Consider the following 15,833-nt stretch of genomic DNA (forward strand, 5'->3'; position numbering starts at 1 on the left):
CTCCTAAACTCAGTCCTAAATCTACTTCCCCTTATTTTGAGGCTATGCCCCCTAGTTCTGCTGTCACCCGCCAGTGGAAACAACCTGCCCGCATCTATCCTATCTATTCCCTTCATAATTTTAAATGTTTCTATAAGATCCCCCCTCATCCTTCTAAATTCCAACGAGTACAGTCCCAGTCTACTCAACCTCTCCTCATAATCCAACCCCTTCAGCTCTGGGATTAACCTAGTGAATCTCCTCTGCACACCCTCCAGCGCCAGTACGTCCTTTCTCAAGTAAGGAGACCAAAACTGAACACAATACTCCAGGTGTGGCCGCACTAACACCTTATACAATTGCAACATAACCTCCCTAGTCTTAAACTCCATCCCTCTAGCAATGAAGGACAAAATTCCATTTGCCTTCTTAATCACCTGTTGCACTTGTAAACCAACCTTCTGTGACTCATGCACTAGCACACCCAAGTCTCTCTGAACAGCGGCATGCTTTAATATTTTATCGTTTAAATAATAATCCCGTTTGCTGTTATTCCTACCAAAATGGATAACCTCACATTTGTCAACATTGTATTCCATCTGCCAGACCCGAGCCCATTCACTTAACCTATCCAAATCCCTCTGCAGACTTCCAGTATCCTCTGCACTTTTCGCTTTACCACTCATCTTAGTGTCATCTGCAAACTTGGACACATTGCCCTTGGTCCCCAACTCCAAATCATCAATGTAAATTGTGAACAATTGTGGGCCCAACACGGATCCCTGAGGGACACCACTAGCTACTGATTGCCAACCAGAGAAACACCCATTTATCCCAACTCTTTGCTTTCTATTAATTAACCAATCCTCTATCCATGCTACTACTTTACCCTTAATGCCATGCATCTTTATCTTATGCAGCAACCTTTTGTGTGGCACCTTGTCAAAGGCTTTCTGGAAATCCAGATATACCACATCCATCGGCTCCCCGTTATCTACTGCACTGGTAATGTCCTCAAAAAATTCCACTAAATTAGTTAGGCATGACCTGCCTTTAACGAACCCATGCTGCGTCTGCCCAATGGGACAATTTCTATCCAGATGCCTCGCAATTTCTTCCTTGATGATAGATTCCAGCATCTTCCCTATTACCGAAGTTAAACTCACTGGCCTATAATTTCCTGCTTTCTGCCTACCTCCTTTTTTTAAACAGTGGCGTCACGTTTGCTAATTTCCAATCCACCGGGACCACCCCAGAGTCTAGTGAATTTCGGTAAATTATCACTAGTGCATCTGCAATTTCCCTAGCCATCTCTTTTAGCACTCTGGGATGCATTCCATCAGGGCCAGGAGACTTGTCTACCTTTAGCCCCATTAGCTTGCCCATCACTCCCTCCTTAGTGATAACAATCCTCTCAAGGTCCTCACCTGTCATAGCCTCATTTCTATCAGTCGCTGGCATGTTATTTGTGTCTTCCACTGTGAAGACCGACCCAAAAAACCTGTTCAGTTCCTCAGCCATTTCCTCATCTCCCATTATTAAAACTCCCTTCTCATCCTCTAAAGGACCAATATTTACCTTAGCCACTCTTTTTTGTCTTATATATTTGTAAAAACTTTTACTGTCTGTTTTTATATTCTGAGCAAGTTTACTCTCATACTCTATCTTACTCTTCTTTATAGCTTTTTTAGTAGCTTTCTGTTGCCCCCTAAGGATTTCCCAGTCCTCTAATCTCCCAGCAATCTTTGCCACTTAATATGCTTTTTCCTTCAATTTGATACTCTCCCTTATTTCCTTAGATATCCACGGTCGATTTTCCCTCTTTCTTCCGTCCTTCCTTTTTGTTGGTATAAACCTTTGCTGAGCACTGTGAAAAATCGCTTGGAAGGTTCTCCACTGTTCCTCAACTGTTCCACCATAAAGTCTTAGCTCCCAGTCTACCTTAGCTAGTTCTTCTCTCATCCCCTTGTAATCTCCTTTGTTGCTCATTTTATCTAGTTACCATGGCAATGATAGCCACGAGACCTAGGTGAGTAGGAGCAGGTCTTGGAGTGACAGACAACTCATTAATAAATCTTCCTACTAGAGTGAAATCAGACAGTGAGGACCGATTCCCAGATTGGTCTCTACAGATTAGTATTCTCCTGTTGAATATTAAAATTAGAAGCTGCCACTGAGGTGGGATTGGTAGAACTACAGAATTGCTAAAACATCTATCCTTCATTGAGCTCGGATGTGTTCAAACAATCATTTGCTGATACAGAACTTGAGTATTGCTGAAAAACAGAGGCATGTCAAAGGTTTTCATCTTGCACTCATCAGGACACTTCACTAGACTACAAATATAAGAGGAAAACAACAATTTGTACTGAACAAGAAGTGTGCGCTGGCTGGTTGGCAAGTGGACTCTGGATTGGTAGAGGCATTGCCATGGAGAATGTACCAGTTGCTGGTGACCGACAGTTAACTGACAAGCATTGTTTGAAATTTAAACCAGGTAGCTTGACCCCGATTGGTCAAGACATTGCCCTGAGGAAATGAGTCGGCCAATGGCTGTCACAAGCAATGCTCAGCAATTCCCGAAAAACAGCGCACTGCAGGAAAAAGTCGAAAGAAAATTACTTCCCCCACTAGAAAGCACGTAATAATTTGGGTTATGTTCCTGACCTGTAATTGTTATATGAAACACCTATTGACTACCCTGAATTCTTAATAAACTACTAACTCTGAATAGATGGGATAGGAAGAAATATGAGCAGGTGTAGACCATTCAGCCCATCAAACCTGCTCTGCCATTCAATAAGATCAGATTGTGGTCTTAACTTCACTTTCGTACCTGTCCCCTTGCTGATCAACAATCTCAGCTTTGAATATATTCAATAACCCAGCCTGCACTGCTCGCTAGGGTAGAGCATTCCAAAGACTAATGACCATCTGAGAAGAAATTCCTCCTTGCCCCAGGCTTAAATTTATTGTTTTTTCAAATGTGTCCCCTCGTTCTAGATTCCTCCATGAGGGGAAACATCCTCCCAGCACAGACTCGGTCAAGCCCTCTCAGACTTTTATGTTTCACTAAGATTATCTCTCGTTCTTCTGAACTCTGCGAGGATAGGCCCAACCTTTCTCATTAAGTCAATTCCTTCAACCCAGGAGTGAGCAGGAATAATCCTGAAGGAAACCAAAACTGTACACACTACTCCAAGGTGTTTTTTATTTATTTATTCATGGAATGCGGGTGTTGCAGGCTATTGCGGGCCCTCCCTATTGCCCTTGAGGGGGCAGTTAAGAGTCAACCACATTGCTGTGGATCTGGAGTCACAAGTAGGCCAGACCAGGTAAGGACAGCAGATTTCCTTCCCTAAAGTACATTGGTGAACCAGGAGGGTTTTTACGACAATGGCTTTATGGTCATCATTAAACTTTTAATTACAGATTTTTCTTTATTGAATTCAAATTTCACCATCTGCAGTGGCAGGATTTGAACCTGGGTCCCCAGAGCATTACACTAGGACTCTGGTTTACTAGTCCAGTGACACTACCATTATGCCACTGCCTCCCTGGTCTCACCAATGCCCTTTACAGTTGTGGCAAGACTTCCCTACTTTTATATTCCACCCCCATCCCCTTTACAATAAAGGCCAACATTATACTGTACTTGCCTTCCCAAATACTTGCTGTATCTTGCATGTTAACCTTTTGTGGTTAATGTACGATGACCCCAAATCCCTCTGTACTGCAGTCTCTCCCTTTAAATAATATTCTGTTTCTCTATTCTTTCTGCCAAAGTGATCAAGGGCAGCACGGTAGCACAAGTGATTAGCACCGTGGTGTCACAGCGCCAGGGTCCCAGGTTCGATTCCCTGCTAGGTCACTGTCTGTGCAGAGTCTGCACGTTCTCCCAGTGTCTGTGTGGGTTTCCTCCGGGTGCTCCAGTTTCCTCCCACAGTCCAAAGATGTGCCGGTTAGGTGGATTGGCCATGATAAATTGCCCTTAGTGTCCAAAATTGCCCTTACTGTTGGGTGGGGTTACTGGGTTATGGGGATAGGGTGGAGGTGTTGACCTTGGGTAGGGTGCTCTTTCCAAGAGCCGGTGCAGACTCGATGGGCCGAATGGCCTCCTTCTGCACGGTAAATTCTATGATTTTTTAAAAATAAATTTAGATTACCCAATTATTTTTTCCAATTAAGGGGCAATTTAGTGCGGCCAATCCACCTACTCTGCACATTTTTGGGTTGTGGGGGCGAAACCCACGCAGACACGGGGAGAATGTGCAAACTCCACACGGACAGTGACCCAGAGCCGGGATCGAACCTGGGACCTCAGCGCCGTGATGCAGCTGTGCTAACCACTAGGCCACCGTGCTGCCCTTAAATTCTATGATAATCTATGATAATTGCCTTAGGCACTGATCCCTGGAGGACTCCATTTATTACAGTTTGCCAACTGGAAAATTTATTTATCCAGACTCCTGTTACTCAATTCTCCATCCGTGCTATTACACATCACCCCCAACACTACAAGCTTTTGATCCAGTGTATTAACCATTTATGTGGCATCTTATCGCATTCCTTTCGGAAATCCAAATACATGACATCTACTCCTTCCCATTTATCCACCCTAGATTAATAATTTACCAACTGTTAATAATATAATTCTCTTTCTAAAAATATATACTGTGTCAAGTCTAGGAATGGGGGCAAGCAAACATTTTTCATCAGACCTTCCACCCCCACATAGCATCCCACAAACCCCCCCCAACCCCCACTCCGCCTCATGGCCCGAGCCCATCTTTTCCTCCCACCTTGGCCGACCCACCCCTGCAGTCCTGGCCCACTATTCCACACTATCTTTCATCCAGATGACTGTATCCGAGTAAACGTACTGATTTTTACCTCATTTCCTGACCCTGGAAGAAAGTTTTTCACTGTGATCACTCGGCCGGGCGCTGGGAATGGAGCTTCCATCACACTGCGCATGAAAGGATAGACCAGGGCTGGCGAAATCTCCCTTCTTTTGTCCACTTCATCCAGAATCTGGGGCGTGCACACAGAAAGAGACACATGTGAAGATGAACAGAGATAGGGTTCGGTGTATGGATGAGGTCACGTGCACTGTTCCAATCAGTGGGTGAGGGCAGGGCCTCTTATTGGGCATCCTGCAGATGCCCTAGTACTGTAGAGAATATCATTACAGAGGACAGCCATTCAGCCCATCTTACATCATTCATCCAGAGCAACTCCACACTTCCCACATTGAGACGTCAAATTATAATAATGCTAATTTTAATTGCTCGAGCATGAGAAGGTTACTTAGTAATTAGTAAGTGAAGGGGGGGGGGGCGGGGGGGAAGATGTTGGGATTGGAAAAAGAGAGCACCTTCTCAACGGGGAGGCCAGAATGACAAATAAGCTTACTTACAAAAGGAGCTTGCTGTTAAATCAATCAGCTATCTGTGCTGAGATAGGGAAGCACGGTGGTGCAGTGGTTAGCACTGCTGACTCATGGCGCCGAGGATCCTGGTTCGATCCCAGTCACAGGTCAGTGTCTGTGTGGAGTTTGCACATTCTCCCAATGTCTGCATGGGTCAAACCCACCCCCCCCCCAACCAAAAAATGTGCAGGTTAGGTGAATCAGCCATGCTAAATTGCCCCTTAATTGGAAAAAAAGAATTGGGTACACCAAATTTTTTTTTTTCCAACTATCTGTGCTGAGATCGCAACAATGGAGAAAATTGAAGATAAATTCTGACAATGTTCTGGCCAGTGAATCACATGACCCGTCTCAGCCTGGGCCAGTATCGATTGATCATTCGGTTCTACTGATTATCTTTGTCGCTTTCAGTGCTATTTTCAAAACAGCCTGCAAACACAGTCAGGATCTGCCTTTATGTTCTGATACAAGGATATTTATAGCTGCTCCTGAATAAAGAACAATCTTTGGAATAAATAGCCCAAATTAATTTTCGGCTCAATCACTTGTGCAATCAGCGAAACTAAGTGATGTTGTTGCATCACCCTGGATCTTCTCCCTAAAGACACGAGAGGCTGCCAAAGGAAATACTCAAAAACTCCTTCAAATACACATGACCCCGAGCCCCAAACAACAGGCCGAGGCAAGGCCACACAGCCTCACTGCTGCTTCCTGTGTGTTTCCTACTTTAGCACATCCGAGATTTGTTTGGTCAGGAATTATTCGTGGTCTTTTATCTGGTGGATTGTGAGTCAGTACCGGACATCCAGGACCTCGATGGAAGCGCTGACATTTTCTCCCAAGCATGAGGGGTGGGGGGTTGCTGGGATCAGGAAATGGAGGTGAAGTTATTTAAAGCCTTGGTCTTGTTTCTGTGCACATGTGGACAGACAGGCAGCCACCCTCACAGCCATACCCTCTCCCCCTGCCCACCCCCACCTGTCTCAGTACAGACAGACCCCCCCCCCCCAAACAAAAGAGGGGTGAAGAAACCCCTCATCTCCAGAAACAGGGCATGGGTGACCATGCTCCCGCCAACACACAGGCGATTATATTAGCTATCCACATATCAAACAGCAAGGGCCTGAAGTGAATCAACAATAAAAGTGCCCGGAATTTTAATCAACTTGATTGAATCTGGAATTTTAAATTTTTTTTTTAAAACAGTATTCTTTTTTTTTTCCAATTTAGGGGCAATTTAGTGTAGCCAATCCACCCAACCTGCACATCTTTGGGTTGTGGGGGTGAAGCCCACCCAGACACGGGGAGAATGTGCAAAGTCCACACGGACAGTGACCTGGGGCCAGGATTGAACTCAGGTCCTCAGCGCCGTAAGCAGCAGTGCTGACCATTGCGCCACCTAATCACTGCGCCACCGTGCTGCCCGAACCTGGAATCCTAAAGCAAACAGAAAACCTGCCAAAAAGAGAGAGCAGATAACATTGTAATAACATTTTAACGGTGCTATACAAACATGGGGGTTGTTGTTGTATTTGAAACAATTCTCAGTAGTTCAGAGGCCAATTCTGAGGGGTGATGAGTGCAGCAACCCAGTAAACCATAGAATTCCTACAGTGCAGAAGGAGGCCGCCATTTGGCCCATCAGATTGGCACCTACCCTCCGCAAGAGCCCGACACACACACACACACCTTGACAAAGTTGTGTGGTTATGGAATTCCTTCCCAGGGTTAAGGTTTGTGAAACTAGAAACAACGCAAATGTTCAAGGTTAGATTACAGGGAGGAAGGAACAGGGTTTGCAGGGATTGGGGGAAGGAGGTAATTGCAACTGTTTGCTCACGTACAGGGTAAACAGCACAGTCCGGTTAGACGCAACTGTCTGATTGTCTTGTAATGTTTGTGGAAGGATTCATTTCCAGAGGTTTGTGTGAACAACACTGCTTGTTTGATTTCTCACTGCCTTTCCAGGCTGGAAGCAACACCAAGTTTAAACACTTTTGGAAAGTGGTGCCCCATGTACCGTCTGTCTCTGTCTAAGCTGCGAGTGACAAGATCCTGCACTGCTGCAGGACTGAGCTGCTCATCAACAGCAGATCTCAGGGCCTCAATTCACCAATTTCCAGAAAAACCACCAATGCCTGGAGGTTACGGTGATGGGATGGGGCAGTGTAGACAGCAATGTGGGGCATTAGCACTCAGCGCTGGATGGGCATCGGGCGGTTACATCCGATCTCACCTTTGAGAAGAGGTTGAAGCAGCCCAGCCGACTGACTATACAGTAAACCTCCGGCAGCCTTTTACCTTTCCCATTCGGCTGAAATAAACACAAGAAATAAAAAGGAATTAAAGATAGACTGCCAAAAATAGTTTGATAGCATCAAAATGAGAATTACTACTTGAAAGAGCTCGGGCACAAAGCAGCAAACTACTGGCCCCTCCACACAGTGAATGGTTCACCCCACCCACCCCAACATGGTACAGTAGTGGCTCAGTCCAATACACCATCACTATCCCCATCCCCCACAACATAGTGAGTGGCTCAATTCAATGCATGCCCTCCCTCCACGCAACACTGAGTGGCTCAGCCCAATACACCACCCCCCAAACTCAGCAAGTGGCTCAGCCAAACGCTCCCCCCGCTACCCAAAACACAGTGGGTGGCTCAAGCCAATACACCCCCCCCCCCAAACACAGCAAGTGGATCAGCCCAATACACCCCCCCCCCCCCATAACACTTTGCGCCCCCCCCCCCCCCCCGGCCCTCCAAACACAGCAAGTGGCTCAGTCCATCGCTCTTTCCCCCCAACTCAGCAAGTGGCTGAACCCAATGTTCCCCCCCAACACAGCAAGTAGCTCAGCCCAATACCACCCCCATGCAGCGAGTGGCTCAGCCCAATAATAGGCTGGTATATTTACAATACGTTTTCAGTTCAGCAATTTTACAATCAAGCCCACGGTCCTGTTCTCTATTTCCAGCAAAGACCCAGCAGAATTGCCTCTGCTCGGACCAGGCCTTGGCAACTGCTGCAAAGGCACCCCAGCCAAGGCAGTGCCAGTAACTGTCCCACTGCCAGGTACAGAGCAGAGCTGTCCAATGGGGTGAGCATTGTCCAGTGTCTGATGGGGCAGCTCTCTCTGCCCCTACACATCCACTTTAATCAGCGGCTAATCTGGAGATCTGGGCACTACCATTTCTTCACAGGCTCCTTTCATTGCCTCTCGTGGTCAGCCATCACTCCCTGCCCCCTTCCCAAGCAGACTTTGCAAAGACCTTCAAGCAAAAACAAAGATCCCAAAATATCCAATATGGTTTGAAATTGGCAGAGACGTGCCTTTAAGAGGCTGCATTCCTTTGATTTTCACTAGGCCCCTTCATCCGTGTGTGTGTGTGTGTGTGTGTGTGTGTGTGTGTGTGTGTGTGTAAGGACTATTGTGGGGGCTATTTACTTAGCCTGGGTGCAGCGAGACCAGCTCACTATTCTGCAACATTTTAGCTGTAATTGCTGAAAAGGGGCTCTGTACAAATCGTCACATTTACACTGTTCACACAACCGCGAATTTGGAGCAAAGGACTTACCAAGAGTTTCCGACAGTATCCAAACCTCCTGCTTCCATCCTCACCGGTCAGAACAAAGGAAAAGGTTTCGCTGTTGATATAATGAATGATGGTCTGATAACAGGCACTGAATTCATCAGGAGAACATTCCCGCTCACATCAAACAGATAAACAGATAGAATGACTCACCCTTCAGTGTCCACACACAGGCATCAGCAAAGGACAAACTTATCAGCAACACCATCTGTTTTCATATTAGGTGATTCAGACACTCCAGGATTCTGGTTAACCCACCATAGTTCCCTGGAGTGCAATATTTGATCTGGTGGATTTTTGCTGCTTGTGCACTGCTGATAACCAAGAGGACCACTGACTCAGCTGTCTCCCCCCTTTCCATCGAAACTCAAATCACCACCCACGTCAAGGCCCCTTATGCAGCACCTGTCGTACCAGTGACCTCTACCACCGAGAAGGACAAGGGCAGCAAACGCATGGTAACATCACCACCTGGGAGGTTCCCCTCCAAGCCACACATCATGCTGACTTGGAAATATATTGCCATTCCTTCACTGTTGCTGGGTCAAAATTCTGGAACTCTCCCTCCCCAACAGCACTGTGGGTGTACCTACATCTCAGGAACTACAGCGGTTCAAAAGATGGCTCGCCACCACCTTCTGAAGGATAATTAGGATGGGTAATAACTGCTGGCCTCCTCAACAATGCTCGCATCCCATCAAAGAATAAAAATGACACCTCAATCATATTGTCAACTGCCTCTTCAAGCAGCCTACAGTGTTTTGCCTCTGACCAGTGAGGACTGAAGTTTGATTACCCCATGTGAACAAGCACTTCCCAACACAGTTGTCCGGTTTAGGAGTCCTGTCACTGTTACGTGTGGCTCTGAATGAACCCACCTCCTCTTTTTTTTTTTAAGGGTCCTCATTTAATAAAGGTCGTCACTGAGCAGAGAGACCACAAGGGTTACGGGTATAGGGTGGATACGTGGGTTTGAGTAGGGTGATCATGGCTCGGCACAACATCGAGGGCCGAAGGGCCTGTTCTGTGCTGTTCTATAAGACTTTTTCTTTTTCCTCAGTGCTTCACCCGGAATTCAATGTTTAAGCACTTATTTTGGACACCCTGATTGTGTCGGCCATAAAGCATCTATTTATTCTAATCCCAGTTTCCAGCACTTGGTCCGTAGCCTTGAATACTCTGGCATTTCAAGTGCTCATCTAAATACTTCTTAAATGTTGCGAGGGTTCCCGCCTCTACCACTCTTTCAGGCAGTGAGTTCCAGATTCCAATCACCCTCTGGGTGAAAATGGTTTTCCTCACATCTCTAAACCTCCTGCCCCTTTACCTTAACTCTATGCCGCCCGGTTATTGACCCCTCCGCTAAGGGGAAAAGTTCCCTCCTATCTACCCTATCTATGCCCCTCATAATTTTATACACCTCAATCAGGTCCCCCCTCAGCCTTTTCTACTTCAGGGAAAACAACCACAGCCTATTCAGTCTCTCTTGATAGTCAAAACGCTCCGGTCCAGGCAACATCCTGGTGAATCTCCTCTGCACCCTCTCCAGTGCAATCACTTCTTTTGTATAGTGTGGTGACCAGAGCTGCACACAGTACTCTAGCATGGGGCCTAACCAGCTAATACAGCTCCAGCATAACCTCCCTGCTCTTATATTCAATGCCTCAATTAATAAAAGGCAAGAATCCCATATGCTTTCTTAACCAGCTTATCTACCTGTCCTACTTGTGTTGTTCCTTGTGTCTTAATAAAGCTCGTAGTCTTAAAGTTGAAGTAGATGCTTTATTGTAAGTTCGTTCTCTCTTCAGTGCTTAACTTAGTTACATCGATGCTGCTTGTCTAGGTTTTGCTACCAGTTCCCGTTCTGTGAAGTGTGTCCTGACTTCCTGTTTGTCTGTATTTATATCTCTCCTGTGCTCCCTCTAGTGCTTGTTCAGTTGTATTGCATCTACACAGATATACAATCACCACACTACAGTAGTCCCCCTTTATAACGCGGGTGTTGGGGTCCAAGACAGCCACCCGCGTTGCATCCGAGCCGCGGATATCCATGATGGGGGTTTTAAATTTATTTAAAAATCTATGCTAGCGCTTCCCATTGTGAGTCTACGGGGGGCGGGGGGAGAGGTCAGACCCCCGTAGACTCACAATGGGAAGCGCTAGCATAGATTTTTAAAGAAATTTAAAACCCCCATCGTGGATCCAATTAAAACAGTGTCAATTTCAGCGGCCGGCTCACTTTGATCCGGAGAGGGAAGCTGCTCTCTCACTGAAACAATCAGCCGGCCGCTGAAATTGACACTGCCGGCTGCTCTCTCCCTCCAATCCAACTTTTAAGTTTTAATGTTTCTGATTGGAGGGAGAGAGCAGCGGGCAGTGTCAATTTCAGCGGACGGCTCACTTTGATCCAGAGAGGGAAGCTGCTCTCACTGAAGCAATCAGCCGGCCGCTGAAATTGACACTGCCCGCTGCTCTCTCCCTCCAATCAGAAACATTAAAACTTAAAAGTTGGATTGGAGGGAGAGAGCAGCGGGCAGTGTCAATTTCAGCGGCCGGCTGATTGTTTCAGTGAGAGAGCAGCTTCCCTCTCCGGATCAAAGTGAGCCGGCCGCTGAAATTGACACAACTGACAGTTGGGGTCCATAAGCCCCCCCCCGCGGTATATCGCGAACCGCGGTATTGCGGAGCGCGGTATAACGGGGGACTACTGTACTATCTTCAGAGATTTGTGAACATGCACACCAAGCTCCGTCTGAATCCCTGCACTTCTTGGAGTCTGATTATATATTATATACTCCCTTGCCTCGTTAGTCCTCCCAAAATGCGTTACCTCACACTTTTCATGGTTAAATTCCGTTTGCTACTCTTCTGCCCATCTAACCAGCCCGTCTGTATCATCCTGTAATCCAAGGCCTTGCTCCTCACTATTGACCACAACAACACTTTGTGTCAAAGAGAAAAAGCAGATTGTCTATCACAAGTCAAGCAGCATGCCTTAATAACTATCATTCAGTGGCTCTGACATCCATCATCATGAAGTGCTTCGAAAGGTTAGTCATGGCACAAAATCAACTCCAGCCTCCCGGATTGCCTTGATCCACTACAGTTTGCCTACCGCTGCAATAGGTCCACAGCAGACGCCATCTCCATGGCCCTGCACTTTACCTTGGAACACCTCGATAACAAAACATCTATGTCAAACTCCTATTTATTGACTACAGCTCAGTCTTCAACACCATAATTCCTACAAAACCCATCTCCAAACTCCGTGGCCTTGGCCTCGGCTCCTCCCTCTGCTACTGGATCCTGAACTTTCTAACCCACAGGCCACAATCAGTAAAGATAGGCAACAACACCTCCTCCACAATCATCCTCAACACTGGTGCCCCATAAGGCCGTGTCCTCAGCCCCTACTATGCTCCTTGTACACCTATGACTGTGGCGCCAAATTCCCCTCCAACTCTATTTTCAAATTTGCTGATGACACCACAGTAGTGGGTCTGATTTCAAACATTGATGAGACGGAGTACAGGAATGAGATAGAGAATCTGGTGAACTGGTGCGACGACAATAATCTCTCCCTCAATGTCAACAAAACAAAGGAGATTGTCATCGACTTCAGAAAGCGTAGTGGAGAACATGCCCCTGTCTACATCAATGGGAATGAAATATCGAGAGCTTCATGTTTTTAGGTGTACAAATCACCAACAGCCTGTCCTGGTTCCCCCATGCCGACACTATAGTTAAGAAAGCCCACCAACGATTCTACTTTCTCAGAAGACTGAGGAAATTTGACATGTCACCAACTTGTACAGATGCACCATAGAAAGCATTCTTTCTGGTTGTATCACAGCTTGGTATGGATCCTGCTCTGCCCAAGACCACAGGAAACTACAAAAGGTTGTGAATGTAGCCCAGTCCATCGCGCAAACCAGCCTCCCTTCCATTGACTATCTATAATTCCCGCTGCCTCAAAGGCAGCCAGCATAATTAAGGACCCCACGCACCGCGGACATACTCTCTTCCACCTTCTTCCGTCAGGAAAAAGATACCAAAGTTTGAGGTCACGTACCAACCGCTTCTTCCCTACTGCTATCAGACTTTGAATGGACCTACCTCGAATTAAGTTGATCTTTACTCTACACCTTGCTATAACTGTAACATTATATTCTGCAGTCTCTTCTTCCTTCCCTATGTACGGTATGCATTGTTTGTACAGCATGCAAGAAACAATACTTTTCACTGTATACTAATACATGTGACAATAATAAATCAAATCAGAGAATGCATCAGCACTCCTCCCCCCGCCCCCAAATCACCTATCATGAGAACGCTATCAGCACTCACCCCCCCATCACCTATCACGAGAACGCCATCAGTACTCCCCTCCCCTGCACACAAGAACTCCATCAGCAATCGCCCCCCCATCACCTATCACAAGAATGAAATCAGCACTCCTCCCCCATCAATAAAACAGCATCAGCACTCCCCCCCCCCCACCCCCACCCCCCCCAAAGAAAACAGCATTAGCACTCCCCCACCCGCGCCCCCCCCCAAGAAAACGGCATCAGCACTCCCTGCCTGACCCCCAAGAAAACGGCATTAGCACTCCCCCACCCGTGCCCCCCCCCAAGAAAACAGCATCAGCACCCCCCTTTCACAAGTACAGCATCAGCACTCCCCCCCCACCCTTCCCATCAAGAGAACTGCATCAGCACTCCCCACCACGAGAGCACATCAGCACTCTCTTCCCCCCCCCCCAAACACAAGACAGTCATCAGGACTTGCCTCCTTATAATTTAGACAGACATTCCCACTGCCGTACCGAGTGCTGCATTGTCTCACTTTCAGATGAGATGGTTTAACTGAGCACCTAGCGGTCCTTTCAGGCGGGTGTACTACTTTGGTAATAAACGGGAGTTCTCCCCAGTACTGTGACCAATATTTATCCATTAAACAACATGAACCATCAGGTCATGATCACACTGCTGTTTGCGAGACTGTCCTGTGTGAAAACTGGCTGGGGTATTTCACATATTAAAACAGTGACTACACTTCAAAATACTTCCATTTGCTGTGGTCAGGGAAGCTGCTGTAGCACATTCTCCCCATGTCTGCGTGGGTTTCGCCCCCACAACCCAAAGAAGATGTGTAGGGTAGGTGGATTGGCCACCCTAAATTGCCCCTTAATTGGAAAAAAAATAATTGGGTATTCTAAATTTATTTTTTTTAAAAAGAAAGCTACTGTATAAATGCAAATCTTCCTTTTGATTTTTGGAATTTTCTGGGAGCTATTCCTGGTGCACTATTGAAACTTTGCTGCTAGCTGTGTTGCTGTTGCCGCACTTAACAGCCACAGACAGCATCCGAGGAGAATTTGCAGTCGGTTAATCTCCTGGAGTAAGGTGTAGTAAACTACTGTGAGCCTATATTTATGAGATTATTCCAAATGCTTTTACATGGCATGCAGCCCAGATTTCATTCCCACCAAACACCTCACATGTACCTGGTCAATTGAGAAACTGCGACCCATTCACTGACATCTGGAAAGCAGAACTGGGGGATCATTTTCAGGCCTTCCTCAGCGTCACGGGCCTGCCTCGTCGACTTCTCCAGCTACACGAGAACACACAAACAAGTCTCCCGTGAAGTAACTTTGCATTATTACAGTCAACAGACAGAGCTCAGGAGTTCTTTATATTTCTCCGCTGACTATTTTCAGCCCAGTTGGAGGCACCAGTGACATTTAGTTCAATGAATGTCAATTGTCCTTTGACACCTGGACATTCTTGTTGCAAAAGCTGATGCTGGTTTCTCAAGTACCAGAAGGGAAGGGAAAGGACTGGGTCAAAAAAAAAAGGAAGAAACTCCTGTTTCCATCACAGCCAACACAGTGATCTCATTTGATGACCTTCCCTCACAAATGGCAGTCACGGGCAGCACGGTGGCCTAGTGGTTAGCACAGCTGCCTCATGACACCGAGGTCCCAGGTTCGATCCTGACTCTGGGTCACTGTCCGTGTGGAGTTTGCACATTCTCCCCGTGTCTGCATGGGTTTCGCCCCCACAACCCAAAAATGTGCAGAGTAGGTGGATTGGCCATGCTAAATTGCCCCTTAATTGGAAAAAATAATTGGGTAATCTAAATTTAAAAAAAACAAATGGCAGACACACACAGCAAGTGAAGGATGAGGGTTTGCACATCTTGGATTTTCTGCATCAATTTCACAGATGGGAATGAAAGAGGGTGTCAGCTTTTATCAAGGTACATGCTAAAAATAACATTGGCCACTCATTGTGACCAGCTCAATCATTCCAACAAGTAGCAAAGCAACATCCTGACAAACTGACTGCATTGGGCTAAACCAGAAAAGCATATACAGGGAGCTATAAATTTACACAAAGCACTATTAATCAGTATAAGATTTATACATGAATAACTGATATCTTGCAGCATTTTAACCCACTCACTCCGTGCATGCGGTGTATCACTTTCACCTCAGAGATGTCATGGGGCTGCACATGGGAGCCACTCTGTTGAATTCATGAACTGCTTTGGGAGAAAACCTGAGCTGTAGCGGATCTCACTGTTCAACAGATGATAAAGATTTTAACTTACCAGGAAAATAGCTAATCGAGGACTGAAGGGACAATATCAAATTTTAATTCACTATCACATGGAGTAGTTGAGGCATTTAGCATAATTGACAGGAATCTAGATAAGTCCATGAGGGAGAAAGGAATAGGAGAATATGTTGATTATGTGGGATGAAATAACTGGAGTGGGAGGAGGCACTGTGCCATAAATTCTACATGACAATAAAAATTTAAG

The 15,833-nt window shown here is 46.3% G+C and overlaps 1 protein-coding gene across 1 annotated transcript in view; it reads right to left on the reverse strand.

Annotated features, from left to right (window-relative positions):
* Positions 1–15,833, reverse strand: part of LOC119978167 (DENN domain-containing protein 2C-like) — a 62,737-nt gene that overhangs the window by 26,871 nt on the left and 20,033 nt on the right. Inside the window, exons 7-10 of the mRNA XM_038819601.1 lie at positions 14,509–14,618; positions 8,988–9,057; positions 7,647–7,724; positions 4,873–5,013 (exon numbers count right to left, since the gene is read on the reverse strand). Of these exons, the coding sequence (XP_038675529.1) occupies positions 4,873–5,013; positions 7,647–7,724; positions 8,988–9,057; positions 14,509–14,618 (399 nt within the window). The remainder of the gene's footprint in view (positions 1–4,872; positions 5,014–7,646; positions 7,725–8,987; positions 9,058–14,508; positions 14,619–15,833) is intronic.

The sequence above is a fragment of the Scyliorhinus canicula genome, chromosome 15, assembly GCF_902713615.1.
Source record: "Scyliorhinus canicula chromosome 15, sScyCan1.1, whole genome shotgun sequence".
NCBI lineage: Eukaryota > Metazoa > Chordata > Chondrichthyes > Carcharhiniformes > Scyliorhinidae > Scyliorhinus > Scyliorhinus canicula.